Source organism: Hypanus sabinus, chromosome 16 (assembly GCF_030144855.1).
Source record: "Hypanus sabinus isolate sHypSab1 chromosome 16, sHypSab1.hap1, whole genome shotgun sequence".
Classification (NCBI taxonomy): Eukaryota; Metazoa; Chordata; class Chondrichthyes; order Myliobatiformes; family Dasyatidae; genus Hypanus; species Hypanus sabinus.
Genome location: NC_082721.1, coordinates 85,112,324 through 85,128,896, shown reverse-complemented (window position 1 = coordinate 85,128,896; position 16,573 = coordinate 85,112,324). Strand labels below are relative to the sequence as shown.

Sequence of the window (16,573 nt, the reverse complement as noted above, 5' to 3'; positions counted from 1 at the left end):
AAACAACAATAAAAATATCACAATTATTGGAGATCTAGAGCAGAAACAGAAATGACTAGAAATGCTCAGATGGTCAAACAGAGAGAGAGAGCCAATATTTCAGGCGAATGACCCTTCATCTGTACTGTAAATGTAAGAAAACAAGCATGTTTTAAATTTTGGAGAGTACGAGGAGAGAACAGAGGGCATGCCTATGATAGCATATAGACCAAAGTTGTCAAGCTAATTGCTGCTGCCAAAATTTAAAGCAGCAGTGTTGAAGATTAAGATCAGGACCTGAATCCAGAATACCATTTCTTGGATTTAAGTTTTCACCATCAGAAATGTACAGCACTACTCTATACCAGAGAAACACTGGTTTCAGAGCATGAATGGTTCACTGTTGATTAAGCAAGTGAGGAAATCCAGCTATCAGGAACTGCTGATAACAAAACAAACATGTAGCATATAGCTTGTGGCTGCAGTGTTTTTTGCCTTTCAGAAAATGGAGATGAAATTGGAAACTTTGGTTCATTATGACAGTTGAGCATATGAAATGAAAACAGGAACAGTAGGCAGTGCATTAAAATCTAACCTTACAAAAATATTTTAGCTGATTGAGCAAATGGGCAAGGCCGTGGTAGAGAGATTTCAATGCAGGTAAGTATATGTTCTTTTATTTACACCTAAAAATAGAACAGATAAAGTCTAAATGATGTAAAGCAAGAACAGTCGAGGTCCAGGTACACAAATGATTAAAATACCTTCCACTGTTTCGGAAAATACTTAAACAGGGTAATAGAATCCTGATCTTCACATTCAGAGGATTGTTGTGCAAAGGAGTAGAAGTAATATAGTAATATTTCAGCAACTCAAGCTCAGGCTAGACCACACAAGGAGCATTGGATGGCTGAAAGCCGTTCCAGGCAGCACAATAAAGGATGTATTAAATGAGCCATCACACTGGTTTACCAATGAGCCTGAACAAAATTACATGACACAATTGCACAACTAGGCCTGTATTCATTAGAGTTCACATTTCAAGGGAAGATTTAATTGAAGTTTTCAAGATAGTACAGGAAGCTATCTGGGGGTTGATGGAGACAAACAGTTTTCATCAATTACTGAGTTCTTGGCTGGGCAGCAAGGTCTAAATTTAGAGCCAATCTTTTCAGGAATGAAGTTAGGAAAGACATGCAGGAGATTGATAGAAATTTGGAACTCTATTTCAACAGGCATTTGGTAGTAGATCAATTCCTAATTTTAAATCTAAGATTGGCAGAAGAGGTTAAATGGCCATCTTGTTCAAGCCATGTTCCTGTCACAAGATCATTACTGACAAAATCGTGGCAGGAATCTGGTTAACTGGTTGGTTAAAATCTAAGGAGATGGCAAGGGGAAAAGCAAAATAAAGCTTTACTTACATTTATGAGGTGTCACTAGCAGGTCAATTGTCTTCTGGGAGAGATTTGGCCAAATGGACATCATCTCCTTCCTCAACTCCCGGTCCATTTGGTGCTTGTCAGCCCCTCCTAACAAAGAAGTAGGCAATATGGGATTGATCAATACATTTACTGCTGACTAAGCCATTATGGCTGCAAGAAATGTCTCTATGGGCAACCTATGAGGAGCTATATTTCCTCTGCCACCATATTAAAATACAAACGTTTGTATCTTCAAATATAACTAGCACATGGGGTTGATTCGGCATCGTCACTATACTTTGCAGTGTATAGGCCATTAAGAGTTACTTTCGGCAGGATATTTTCCTTGTCCAGAAACAAAATAGCCCTGTAGCTACTGCATGCCTTGAAATATTTAGCTATTAAGGGGGAATGAGCTGCAGATTAATAGAAACCACTTTTGCTGATTGTGGTCCAGTATTAGGGAAAACTAATAATTAGAGCCTGGGCAGTGGGAATTCAGAGATCCTGTCACAGATATGAAACTGAATCAAATGTAAAGTTTAAATCTGAGATTGGTAAATTTCTAATTAAATAAGGTATTGAGAAAAATGGAGCAATAGGTTATGTTACAGATCTGGCTTGACCTCACCAGGTTTGAGGGATTAAGTGACTGTGTGTTCCTAACAGGGATTACAGATTGCTGTGAAGTGCCGTGATGAGAAATTAAAGCAGGTTTTGTTTTGTGGCAGTACGTTAGACAGTCGGACTAGGCTCCTGACTAGGGTGTGATTCATTCAGGTTACTGACTTGAAGGGGTAAGAAAACACTTGGAGGATTTCATCAACCTGACCCACGTGCACCCTCTGGATGTAATGCCTCAATAGGAGAAAGTCCTTGCCTAGTCTGGCCTATGTGTGAGTCCAGCAATGTGATCAAATGTGACTGACCTCTGAAATGGAGAGTTCACAGCCAACCAAGGACGTGCATTAAGTGTTGCAGCCAACAATGCTCACATCTTGTAAACAAAGGAAAGTAAATGATCACCCCATAATGACAGTTATCCTGCACAGAGTGGATATAGAAATGATGTAGTAGGAAAGTCTAGGATCTGAGGGCACAACCTCAGAAAAAGTGGTTGTACCTTTAAAACTGAGAGGAGGAATTTTGTCAGCCAAAGGGCGGCGAATTTGTGGAATTCATTATCAATGAGAGCTGTGGAGGCCAAGTCAATGGTTGTATTTAAGGTGGAGGTAGATAGATTCTTTATTGGTAATGGGGTTAAGGGTTATGGGGAGAAGGCAGGAGAATGGGGTTAGAAATCAGTCATGATTGAATGGTGGAGCAGACTTGATGGGCTGAATGACCTAATTCTGCTCCTTTATCTCATGATGCCGCAGGAATCAGATGCTCAGCAAATGCCTGGATGCCTTCGCGTGAATTTTCTCTTAGCTTATTATTTCCCGCAGTTTGACGTTGGTGATACAGCCTTACCTTTAGCTATTTTGATGTCCAAGGCTGTTCTAATCAAAGCCATGAGAGTGGAGTTGAAATGCACGCTGTTGTCCTCGGCAACTGGCAAGTCCATTCGCAAGAGCCTCTGTGGAGAAGCAATCACACAACAGACCTAGCCCAAAGCACCATTAGCCATCTGGTGCAAAGCAGAGGCAATTGAGGCTCCTTTCAATATAGCTTCAAACAATTCATTCCATTTATGTACTTAGACACAGGTGCAATCAAATACAATGCACACACATCCACACAAACACTCACTCTCTCAGACACATACGCACACGCACATAGTCCGCGGGACAGAACACAATGCATGGGCATTCTCAGATCCAGTTGAGGTACTGACATTCATTTCACAAACACAGAGGGATGCAGACACATGCAGCATGCACACAGATACTCCCACAGAACAAGCAATGCAGTTACACTAAACACAGAAGCTTCTAAGGATAAGACACTGGATTCCATTCGCAGCTATGCTAATGCTTAAAATCTGCTCTCCCAGTGCAATGGAGCATCATTCAGAGATCATTAACAGCGGCATCCATTTGTTCCTATGTGAATTAGAGATGGTGCATTTGCTGCAATTGAAGTAATGGAATGACTTAAAAGATATTTTCATCAGAGAAGTGTAATGCCAGTAATGGGAGAGGGAGGGAGGAGAGAATAATGCGGAGAAGAAGACCATGGTAAAGACAGGATGAAAAGAGGTTTACACATGAGCAAGTGTAAAAAAGTGACAGAACTTGACTTGTGCTGATTGAGGAATGGTTGGGACCATTTAAAGCTCAATTGTTCCAGAGGTGGTTCCTTAAAGGAAATACTAAGGGGAGTAAAGCCACAATATTTTTGTATTTGTTGTCTGTATTGTACTCTAAAAGCTTGTATAAAAATCTCTGTCTTGGTATCAGTATCCCAACAAACAGAGTGGGGAGCTGTCATCTTATATTTGATAAAATGGTAAAATAAATTTGAGAAGTACAACTCAGAAGAGTTTGGACAGTATTAATATCAGCTGGACAGACTTTTGAATATAAGATGCCTGACAGAAACATGAGGTTTGCTCACCCCAGAATTGCTATTCTTTGGTTCAGAATCCAAAATGGAGTCTTGCCTGAGTTTTGCTCCTGGGAGTGGGAAATGGTCAACCACTCATCATCAGGGAGTTGATGCAAAGGCCACAGACTCCAACTGATGCATGCATTTTGCTTTTGCCAAAAAATGAGTGTGTGCCCACCACTGGAGCTTCTCTAGAATTTATTACAATGTCACCAGAGACCCAGTAATTTTCATGAATTACCAAGGAGTCCATATCCAACTGTGACACATCTCTGGCAACTTCAATTCACTCTCTTCTTGCATGGCAGAATCTCTGGGAATATGTAACAGGACTGATTTAGTCAATGAATGACTAATCTTGTGTGTGTACTCAGAAGCTGCTTGGGTCCAAGGTAAAGCGATCAACATCTCTGCAGCAATGTTGTGGTGCAGGGAGGAGGGTACATTAAGTAAGGGTTACCTAACTCACTACTGCTGTAAGAGTTATTCAACTGATGGTAAAATGGTTCATGTGGTCGTTGCCACAGCAGCTCAGAAATGGAATGCAAGAGCATTAACAGGCTTAATAAACCATTCTTCCCAACAGCACAGACATTTCCTGGCACTCCTTGTAGCCTTATCAGGAAGAACATGGAATGTCAAAGAAGATGAAGGTGAGGAAAATAAAGGAAAAGCCCATGGATCGAAGGGGGAAATTACAGATGAATGGCAACACATGTGGAAACCAGAAGGTAAAGATCAGAGGACAAATTACAAAAAAAACAAAACAAAATATTTAAATTTCTTAAAATATTTGGGCAGGTTCTGAGTGTAAACTGTTCTTCCATCAGTCGTCGTGTGATCCAGAAATGAAGAGGCTGGCTCTACTGTCAGAATGTCTGAGATGTTGGGAATCGATTTTGTGAATGTTTTTTTTGAAAGTATCACCCCCAAAATGAAACTTTCCTTCTGATAGAGAATTTTACCAGCTAGATGATTCTTGGAACGCCTAATGTTGGCATCATCTACTGCCACTGTTTGTGAAAGCTTTGAATTTATGATCAGATACACAGCAGTTTGCTTCCAGATTGAAAGGTGTGATTGGTGGATTAGTTAATTACTGAGGTAATTAGCATAGGGAATGTGTTCGACGGTGGCATCAACATCTTCATGTTCAGGTTTGACAAACATAGTAGATAGCAGTGCCACAGCAATTTAGATAAGGCATAAGTTTAAACATATGTTGTGTCAAATATAGGAATCAATGCTGGACAAATGAAAGATGGATAGAGTGGAGGTGCATTTAGAGATCCAGATACTTGGGTCATTAAAAACTCATGGACAGTTCCCAAAGAATAATAGAATAATGCTGGCCTTTATATCTGGAGTTCAAGAGGCAGATGATTTCCCCCCCCCCCCCCCCAAGTTAATCAAAGTCCTGGCTAGACTACACCTGGAGTACTGGAAGCAGAATGATCGTAGAATGATGGACTGTGCTTGTATGGACAGTGTAAAATTCATAAAGATGATAAGAGGTCCAAGTGTCGACAATTATGACAAGTAATTATACAGACTAAGTTGCTTTGTTTGAAATTTAGAAGTCAATGGTGGGGGGAATTGATAAAGGGAAACTGAAAGGAGCTAAAGTATATACTGGCAGCAGGTTATGAAGATTAAAATTTGCTTACTTTTGAGGGTTTGTCAGGGTTCTGAGACTAAAGGCTGGAAATAGTCGTATTTGTAGAGTGTAGGGGAAATTTGGAACTCTTCTACAAATGGCATTGATTTTAAACTGATATTAATAGATTTATGTTAATCAAAAATAGTAAAGGAATGGTGAAATTAGAACATGGAATATAGCCAAAAATTTTTACTAACTAACAAAATTGGCTTGAGGTACTGTTCCTGTTGAATGGGATGTTATGAAATCACAGTGAAATATATCTTGGCGTAATTAGATGTGTATATTGTTCAACAACAGCAACCGTTTGATGTCTTTGAACAATATAAACAATAATTACTGTAAAAGTAATTAGTTATGGTTTATACTGGGGCCATTTTTGTTGCTGTTCTAATGAAATGAATGCTATTTCATTGGACTAGCAGTAAAAATTTCCTCTGTTTCTTCATACGAACATCGTCAAATACAGCATCAAAGCTGAGCCACGTAAGTAGATAAAAGGGTAGGTAGAAGCTTGGCCAAGAAGAGAGGTTAAATGATCATCTTAATAGCAGAGAGAGATTTATTTATTGAGTGGATTCCAGAGGTTTTGGCTTGGCAACTGCAGCTATAATCACCTACAAAAAAACAATTGCACTTGGGAATGATCTTGGGTGTCCAGCAGTGAGGGAACACAAGAGATCTAAGGTTATAGTGCTGGAGCAGAATTCAGAGACAGGAAGGGCAAGGAAGGATGGCTGATGAAGTACTAACTGAAATTGCTTACTGTCAGGGGTCAACAGCTAAGGAACAGTAGAAATGGGCGGGTAGCATTCAGTAGTGAATGGGGAGGGGTATGTATGGACCATCCAAGGCTGAAAAGTATCAGAGGGGAGGGTGGACAACTTCCATGAGGTAGGGTACAAGATCAGCCACTACTGTTCATTAACCAATTGCTGTTTTAAATCATCTCCCTGTGGGGGGCATCAGGCAAAGGACGGAGAAAAAATCTCTCAGTGTGAACAGTAATTAGTCTGTGATCCCAGGCTGTTCTAATACTCTGCACTTTAAGCCAGCAGTTTTCTAAGCCATGTTTCCTACACCATCTCAACCTATTGTCTAACATACTGTACAAAGGACTTGATTGGCTATTATAGAAAAGGTATAAAGTAATATGAACTCCATGATAACTATTCTAGATATTTATTGGTGTCTGAATTTTGCTACCTTTCCCTGTAAATAAAGCAAACCAAGGGCATATTTGGGAAGTAGATTACTCTGTGTGGTTCTCCTTCAACTGGAATGGCCGTGACGGTGAATGCCCCTTCCTGGGAGAAATTTCTTTGATCTCCCACAGAAAGTGTGTGAATGGAGGAGGTATCTGAGAACAGGGTAGTAATAAGTGAGGGGCAAAGATCAGGAGAACCGGGCAGCAAAAACTCTGCAGCACTAAAGCATGATCTAAAGCAAAGATTGAGCATCTTTATTTTCTGCAGCCTGAGTCCAGCAACAACATCTACATGTGATCAAAATTGCTGCCTTCACAACCAGTCCCTAATGCTTAAAAACTGGAAGTTTATATTGCCTTAAGGATTTTAAAAAAAAAGTTTGAGAAGAAAGACAAAATAGAAAAGAAATATCCATGGGCTAGAAAAGAGAGGAAATCATGAATTATTGTGCACTTATAAGTGGAGAATTCATGCCTCGGTTTGGTGCATTATTTTGCCAACATTGGAACTTTTAATGAGGTATTCTGCTCTAGTTTTATTGGAGGATAGAATTTGCAGTATTTCAGTTAATACTATTCATAATGTTTGCAATTGAGAAAGTAATTAAATTGATTTTAACAATACATATGCCATGATGTGGACAAGTAAATCATCACCAATTTATCTATCATGGATAATAGTTGGGGTTGCCTCATTGTTTTGCACATGACGTGCCTTTCAATGTTGGCACATCTTTACACCGCAGCATGCAGGATGAACAGAACGCATTCATGATTAACTAGGTGTGTGGTATGGAGGGAATAAAGGGACCAATACAGGTTAGAACTGCATTGACAGAAAGAAAATAGGTAATAGCTGGAAACGTTAGTAACAGCTAAACGTTCAGAGGTGAACTCGAAGAGTACTTGTTGCTCTCCTTCAGCCTAAATACCTGATGAGAATACCTGTAGAGAAACTGCACTGCCCTGTCTGAAACACACAACAAAAGTCATGCAACCCACAGGAAGGGGAGTGTGCTTTTTGTTAAATAACTTTATATTTTCAAATATATTTTAAAAAATATTGTTTGGATCCATTAAATAAATGGCAATTTCTATCCTTCCCAATTGAGATTTTGCAAAGCTGAAGAGGGCAGGGTTGAAACATTTTTTAAAAAATATTCAGAATGTGAAAGAGTTCAAGGTGGTTTGGGGACACTTTGTAAATATTGCTATTTCGGTATAAATGTTCAGATCTCATAGTCTCACTGAGTCTCCCCAAATCTCTAGGGGATCAACAACTGTGTTGAACTTGGGAACGCTGCACCTGGACATCTGATAGAATGTGACTTCAAAGGAGATTACTGAAGGTGGTAATGTATACTTAAGTAGTTCTGCAACTGCTTAAGCAGGATCATCTCTGGAGGGTCTTCATTTGAAGATTGGAATCATTTGAAGGGGACAATGTTAACTCAAGGGCAAATGAGCAAATGTATGGACTGTGATACAGAAGTCAGGGTCCATCTTTGTTATTTGCTGACCACAGGTGGAATTGAAGTTAGATCAATGCATAATGGAAAAAAAAGTTATGATTGTGCTCTTTGACTTCCATTGTAACCAATATTGGGCCATGCACGTCAACTAAAGGTAGGCTCGGTGTCAGTTTTCGATGCCTCTCACCATCCCATCAGCCAAGTCATCTGCCAGCACTCATGTCTAAGCTGATGAGAACACCTTGATCTTCAGGTTCCCCTTTGGGCCGCCAATCACCCTAACACTGTTCATTCATTATTGCAGGGGCTCCCTTCACTGTGAGAGCACCCTCACTGCATGGATTGTGGCAGTTCAAGAGGCTGTCCCACCATCAACTTCTCAAGGACAATTAGGAATGGGCAATGGACAGTAAATGCTGGCCTTGCCAGTAAAGCCCAAAAACAAAGAATGCATTTTAAAAGTATTTGTGGAAGCTATAAGAATTGGTGCTTTCAAGGGAGACAAGGAAAAAAGTGGGCCAACAGTATGAAACACCAATGGTTGCTAAATTCACGGTTCTTTATCTTGAATAAAACCAAACTGAGGAATTATGAAAATGTTAGCTTGCAGGAACAGGAATGCTATGGGTACCAGTTATGTTATTGGACTGCTGAGTTGGAATCCCACCACAGTAGCTACGATATTTAACTTTGAATAATTAGTTACAGTAAATGTGACCCTAAAGGTTGTCATAATTTTCCATCTGGTTCACTAATATGAGTTAGGGAAGGAATTTTGCTGTTAATCTCTGGTCTGGCCCATATGTGACTCCAAACCCAAAAAGGTAGTTGATTCTTGATGGTTTCAGTTCAGGGGCGATTGGGAATGAATGATAAATGAGTGAGATCTGGGCTACATCTAAATATAGCTTAGCAATAGTGAGTATAAACTGAGATTCCAAAATAGATTATCGAATCTCTGAAGGATTTGATTCCACTCCACATTAATTTCTCACAAGATAATTCAAGAGGACTAAGAGTATCTCGGTAGCAGTTGATTGATTGCTTGTCAGTTCTTCTGACAAGGTACTGAAAATTGATTTTGGAAGGGAGGGAGTGATGGGAAGGTATTAAAGGAATGTGGGTTCAGGGAAGAACACAAGAGAGTTTGTTTCTGTGGGGTAGAGTGAGCTTTGACTTCCAGGCTCACTGATACCACATTCCAACAGCAAAGGATGAGGTTTATTTAGCTCACTGTCACATCCAGGGTCAAGTTGTTCAACTGGTATTCTGTGAATCAATTGTTGGGTCAAAATACTCTATGGGTGTGGACAGGGGTTTCAATTAGCTGTACTGGTAAAATAAATTACCTGGGTAAAACTGGGATGATTTGAGGTAATTGTTCCATCAACTTTATAGGTAGATTACATTTATTAATAATCCCCTCTGACTCCTCCCACTTCATTTGGACTGCACGAACCCTGATCCTAACAGTTCAAAGGTCACAGAGCTTCTCCGACACACTGAACACTAAGGACACATTTCTACCTTATAAGCAACTTGCGTAGGGCATTTCTTCCCCAGGCCTAAAGGCGGAGACATGTGCCTCAACATCTCATACATATCAGTGTAACTGATGCGGCCACTGTGCAGCAGAAATGAAACAATAAAGAAGATGCGTCCGTGATGAACGGAAAGGATAAAAACCGGAAGGAAACAAACAAAAACAAACAAAAAAATATTACAAGGTTATTCCTTACGGGTCTGTCAGTCGCAGAAATTCACCCAATTCCTATGCAATGTCTAACTATTGCATAGATGCACAGAGAGATAAATCTGTTGCGAGGAGATGCAGTCTTTGTCAATGCAGTTTCTGTCCCCACAGCACTAATGAACAGTACTAAACCCAAGATGCCAAGTGGTTTTGGTTCAAACAAGCAGCAATGGCTGAGGCTGAGGTAAATATGTGCATTTTCCATGCTGGATTGTCTAGCTGACTGCATTTTCCTGTACATTCTACTCCGAGAAATGCAAAACAAGAAGGAAGCACACTCATTCATTGATGCCGAGGTTGGTAGCTTATTGGAAGTCAAACCTTGCAGGCCACCCTATGAGGACATTTCTTGCCTAAGCCCAGAGGGGGTGAGATTACACGCAATAAACTGTACATATCCTTATAATGAATGCGGCCGCTGGAAGAAGAATACAATCAGTTAGTGAAAACAAGGCCGTGAGATTAACAGAGCAGAACTTTCACAAATTAACACACAGCAGCTTTAGGTAAAAAAAACACCCATCATCATACAGAACAGCACATCAGAGAACCCGATTGGCTGGTTTGTAGTTTGCAGGCAGTCACACGTTAACCAATACACCTTATAAAGGTGCCCATCTGTGAGCATCAATCCCAACTCTTCATCAACCAGAATTAACGTCTTAACCCATTCCCAATTCCTGGGCATGGGTTAAGGTACCAAACCAAGTGTATGCATGGAGGTAGAAATGAACCTGATTGTAACGAGGCTTGCGATTTATCTACAGCAAGGTAAGATTTATTTAACATTACCCACAAACCTGTGATTTCAACCACAGAATGTCAATGGCAATGGATACCGAAGATCACAACCGTCTACTGTATACCTTCCCCTCACTAATCAGCCCAACTTAGAAATAGATCAGTTTTCTGGGTATAGAAATGGAAACTCTGTCCCTGATTGCACCCTTTACCACATGGACTAGAGATTTAAGGATTTTATTAATTTATTCTTGGTGTGTAGTCTTTGCTATTTAGGCCAGCTATGATACCCAAGAGAATACTGTAGTGAGATACATTATTTACAGAACTATATTCACATTTATCATGGCTGGCCTATATAGCAATGTCTACACCCTGAGAATGAATTCATAAAAACCTGACTTATAAGGATCTTTGACAGAAATGATTTTAAAATGCAAAGTGCTTGCTTCACTTCAGGCTGTTTGATTGACTGGGCTTGGTAGGTGTTGCGATCACCTCAGAGAATAGCTCTGTTGTAGAGCCACTAGACTGCACACAAGCAAACAAAATGAAGATGAATTTCTGTGGGCAGCCATATTTGAATAATATGTTAAAATATATTATTTTTGTATTTGTGGAAAGTGATAGCCTATGGTTAGGGGTTCATTTCCAAAAGTTTATTTAGAATCACATTTCAAAAGCAATGTTCATTCTGCTTGCCACACTGCAGAGAGGAGAGCATGAGGGTGGTTTGAGAAGATGCAGTCAGGAATTGAGAAGTTTAGTTATGAGGCTCAATTTAATGCTCTTCAGAACAACAGTGGCTGAGAGATTTAACCAAGAGGCTTTGAAGTTTGAAGAAGCCAGAGAGAATTAACAGGAAGGTCCTGTGAAGCTTGGTCAGTTAAGTTCCACAGATTAAAGGTTACTGGATAAGAGAGTGATTTAAAAAAAACCCTATATTGTGCATCTAGAATTTATTGTCAGAGGGTGGCAGAAGCAGAAGCTACTGATACATTTGAAGTGCACTTGTTGTGCTGGAACCTACAATGCGACATCCAGCAAACATTCTCAATGGTTGTTATTTAGCCAACATGAACATAATGGGCCAAGTGGCCTCCCACGCACTAGCAACTGATTGCCATTATCTCTGGATCTTCAAGTAGACTTGTGGTATCATCACACTTTACTGATAGCAGTACCCAAGCTGCAGGGCAAATTGTAGCACAAGGTGTCCTGAACTCTGGGAAGTATAGCTTTTGGAATAAAAATGCTAACAAACCAGCCAATCAATTATTTAAAGTTGCAGAGAATTGTAAAGGTTTCACTAGCCTAATTCAATTTTGACAAATGGCTATTTTACTTTAGATAGTGTGGCCTGTAGAGTTGGTAAACATCTTTAAAGAGGACTGATTAACCATTGAATCAAGTTAGATTTACTTACTGGGCGAGGGGGGCATGGTGGTGGCGAGGGAAGCCTTCAGAGTGAGAAGGTGAATAGAATCCAATAATGACAGGAATACCCAGAAATGCCAGCCTCCTCACTGGTCTAAACATAACCTGTCATGGAACTCCTTGTCAAGTCAGGAGAAACCAAGTGACTAAATATCTATCTCTGTGAATTCTGTTGTATAGAGAACAAAGAGAAAATGAATTCCCCTGCAAATATTTGGGATGTTATCAGTGCATGGAAGACAACTCCATGTTGACAACTGCTTGCACTCACTAGATGCCAACTACAGAAAGAGCTTAGTCAAAGGCCCAATGATGTTGCTGTGCCTTCAGGAGATTGGGGATTGTGTATTTTGTCAGAGATCACTGTATATATGTATATTCTGTAGGAATGAAGGCCTTCCTCATTCTGACCTTCCTGTGGTTGTGCTGGAGACCAGTCACTGCCTCAGTCCAGATTACCAGCAGGCTTGCTTGCCACAATGTCTGACTGACAACTGAAAGTCAACCTTGGTAAGCAATTAGTTCCCTGACTTCATCACATTGTCATCCCTGAGATCTGACATGGTCATTCTGCCAGAAACCTTAAAGCAGGTGGTCATGGTACAGCTGACTGTTCCTTGGGAACACCGGACAGTTGAATGTAAGAAAGCCAAATATCAGGAGATGGCAGAGTATGCCAGAGACAGAGTTGGAGGGCACAATGTGAGCCTTATAGAGGTGGGGTGTAGATGTTTTGTTGGCTGCTTACTGTGCAGAACCTACTCTCCTTGGCATTTTGGGGGGCTACAAAGAGACGAACCATCACAGAGACTGCCAAGCAAGCCTCCAAATGGCTATGGGTCAAAAGATGTGACCTGTGGTCCAGTGCTTCTGGGACACAAGCCAGGGCTTGGTCAACCCTAGCTGGGTCGCCTGAGCAAGAGAGCCTGATGTGAAACACCTGATGACCTTCAGGTTACACCGCTAATGTGTCCCAGTGCATCCTAGGATGTATCTTAGCAACATGTATCGTTCAACAACAGCTTCAATGGAAGAAGCCCCATTAGTGAGGTGACATTCTCAAGCATTTTCACAGGAATCTTAGGAAACAAAGTTTGCCTCTGAGCCACATGAGATAAGAGTGACTTAAATATGATATAAAGCTTGGACATCAAGTTGAATTTCAAGAAGCATCTTGAAGCAGGAGTTTCAGTTGGAGAGGATGAGGGAGGATGTTCCAGACTCTAGGCCTTCAACAGATTAAGGCATAGCTACCACTAATTAGTGTGATTAAATTTACAAGAGACTAGGATTATAGGAGAGGCAAGATCATAGAGAGATGCCGGCTGAAAGAGATCACAAAAATAGGGAGCAGTGAGTTTTAAAACAAGAATTGTGCTTCTTAATGGGGACCATTATGGTCTTCATCAAGGTTCTAGTTACAAGACATGGGGCTGTTTAACTGAAACTGAGGTGCACAGAAATGTATTCTCTGTGGGTGGTGAATCTCTGGAATTTCCTGGCTTCAGAGGATGATGGAGGTCAGATCATTAAATAGTGGATATTGACAAATATTTGAAAGATTGAGGAAGTGAGGGTTATAGGAAACAGGCACAGCAGAGATTGGCTATGATATTGAATGGTGCGCCAGATTTGAGGGGCCTGGTGGTCTACTCCAGTTTCTATTTTCTTGTGTTACAGAAACACAGGCAGGAGATTATGATAATGAGAAAAGAATCAGTCCCAACACTGACCCCTGAGGAATGTCACTAGTCACCGGCAGCCAATTAGAAAAGGCCCTCTTTATTCCCACTCTTTGCCTCCTGCCTGTCAGCCAATCTTCTGTTTGTGCTAGTATCTTTCTTGTAATACCATGGGCTCCTACCTTGTTAAGCAGCATCATATGTGGCACCTTGTCAAAGGCTTTCTGAAAGTCCAAGTGTACAACATCCACCGACTCTCTTTTGTCTATCCTGCTAGTCACTTCCTCAAAAAATCCCAACAATTTTGTCAGGCGAGATTTCTCTTCAGGAAGCCATGCTGATTTTGGCTTACTTGCCTTCAAGTAACCCAAAACTTCATCCTTAATAGAGGATTCCAACATCTTCCCAACCACTGAAGTCAGGCTAACTAGCTTATAATTTCCTTTCCTCTGCCTCCCTCCCTGCTTAAAGATTGGAGTGACATTTGCAATTTTCCAGTCTTACAGAACCATTCTAGAATCTAGTGATACTTGGGTGATTATTACTAATGCCTCTATAATCTCTTCCAGACCCCTGGGGTGTGGCCCCTCTGATCTAGATGATTTATCTACCTTCAGAACTTCCAGCTTCCCAAGCATTTCTTATTAGTGACAGCAACTAAAGTGCACTCACTTCTGTCCCCTGTTGCTCTTGAATTTCCGGCATACTGTTAGTGTCTTCCTCAGTGAAGACTGACACAATACTTATTAAGTTCATCCACCATTTCTATGTCCCTCATTACCACCTCTTCAGTGGCCTCCTATCCACTTTTGCCTCTCTTTTTCTGTTCATATATCTGAAACATGTTTTGTATCCTTTTTTACCTTCCTTCTTATTCCATCTTTTCTTTCCTTATGGCCTTTTTTAGTTGCCTTCTGTTGGTTGCTAAAAACTTCCTAATCCTTTAACTTCCATGTATTTTTGCTATATTGTATGCCCTCCCTTTTGCTTTTATGCTGGCTTCCTTTGTCAGCCACAGTTGTGTTACCCACCCTTTAGTAAAGTTCTAGGTTGTATCTACCCTGCACCTTAAGAAATGCTTCTGTGAATTCCAACCATTGCTGATTTGCCCCCATCTCTGCTAGTGTCTCCTTCTAATCAACTTTGGCCAGCTCCTCTTTCATGCCATTGTAGTACCACTGTAATACTGACACATCTGATTATAACTTCTCCCTCTCAAACCACAGGACGAATTCTATCATATTATGCTCACTAATCAAATCTGTTCCCAAATTTAGAACAGAGATGAGGAGGAATATCTTTAGCCACAGGATGATGAATCTGGAATTCACTGCCAAAGGCAGCTGTGGAGGACAAATCACTGGGTATGTTTTAAGTGGAGGCTAATAGGTTCTTGATTAGTAAGGGTGTCAAAAGTTATGGGGAGAAGTCAGGAGAGTGGGTTTAGAAGCAAAATAAATCAGCTATGATGGAAAGGCAGAGCAGATTCAATGGGCCAAATGGCCTAATTCTGCTCCTATGTCTTATGGTTTTAATATTAATGAGGCAGTTCAGCTAGTATGTCATCACCTACATTTTCCAGTTGTCATGATTCAGTGGCAGTGTCTGGGGCTGGCCTTGATTCTGTGACATTCTGATGAGACACCGATATAGTTTTGTAACATCTCAAAGTCACGATAAGCCTTGACAACACAATGCAACTTTAAATTTATGTATTACGAATTTAAGATGTTTCCAGCACAGAGCTTGTGAACAGATTTTTTTTTTGTTTTTGTTAAAATGAAACAGTCTCCCAGAAGACATATGATGAAGAAACAACAGCAGGTTTGACACACAACATCAGATACTGGTGGACAAGGACGAGACCCCAGCAAAGGACTGCAGGTGCATCATGAATAAGGTAAGAAGGGGAGCTTTTATCTCAAATGCAAAACCATTTATAATTCAGTCCACTGATAGTCTGGAGAAGGCAAGAGGGAATTTTGTTCAAAGAAAAACCTTGCATTGTCAAATTGACTTTCATGATTCAACCACTGATCAATTTCTTTCTTTGCAAGTTCACACAAAATGCACTGCATTTGTATGTCTACCAGTTTCCAAAGTTTGGGTCCACTGGCTCTAACGAGTATGGAAATGGGGTAGGATTGCAGCTGTTACTCGGTCATATGTTTAGCACAAGCAAATAGGAAGGCTTATGTTTTACTCAAATTTATTCAACACTGATTCCTTCTAATTCTTGTTATCTCTTTGGTTTTAAACCTCCATCCTGTGTCTCTCCTCTGCCAAAATAATAATTCCTTTTTACACCAGAAGGAAATGAATTGAATGATCTCTCTCCCTCTCTCTGGAGCATTTGGTGCGAGCAGCTGGTTGGAATTTAAATCTATCATGAGCCCCATGTGCCTACAGCAGGTAATGTTCACAATGACAACTAGATGAATTGCCATAACAGCTAGAACTGGAATCGGAACCACTGTACGGGGAGGACGCAGAGGAAATTCACAAGGATCAAAGAGCTAAATGCTATAGATGGGGGAAATCTGGAAAAAAATACATTAGTACTCATGCAGAGTCTGTAGAGGGAGGAATAAAATGAATACTTCATGTCATAGGCCAGTTATTAGTGTCCAGAGAAGTTGTAAACTGAACATGTTTTAAGCTGTGGAGA

The 16,573-nt window shown here is 40.5% G+C and overlaps 1 protein-coding gene across 1 annotated transcript in view; it reads right to left on the bottom strand.

Annotated features, from left to right (window-relative positions):
* Positions 1 to 16,573, bottom strand: part of LOC132405928 (voltage-dependent P/Q-type calcium channel subunit alpha-1A-like) — a 393,641-nt gene that overhangs the window by 60,324 nt on the left and 316,744 nt on the right. The window contains exons 38-40 of the mRNA XM_059990909.1: positions 10,367 to 10,463; positions 2,877 to 2,982; positions 1,404 to 1,511 (exon numbers count right to left, since the gene is read on the bottom strand). Of these exons, the coding sequence (XP_059846892.1) occupies positions 1,404 to 1,511; positions 2,877 to 2,982; positions 10,367 to 10,463 (311 nt within the window). The remainder of the gene's footprint in view (positions 1 to 1,403; positions 1,512 to 2,876; positions 2,983 to 10,366; positions 10,464 to 16,573) is intronic.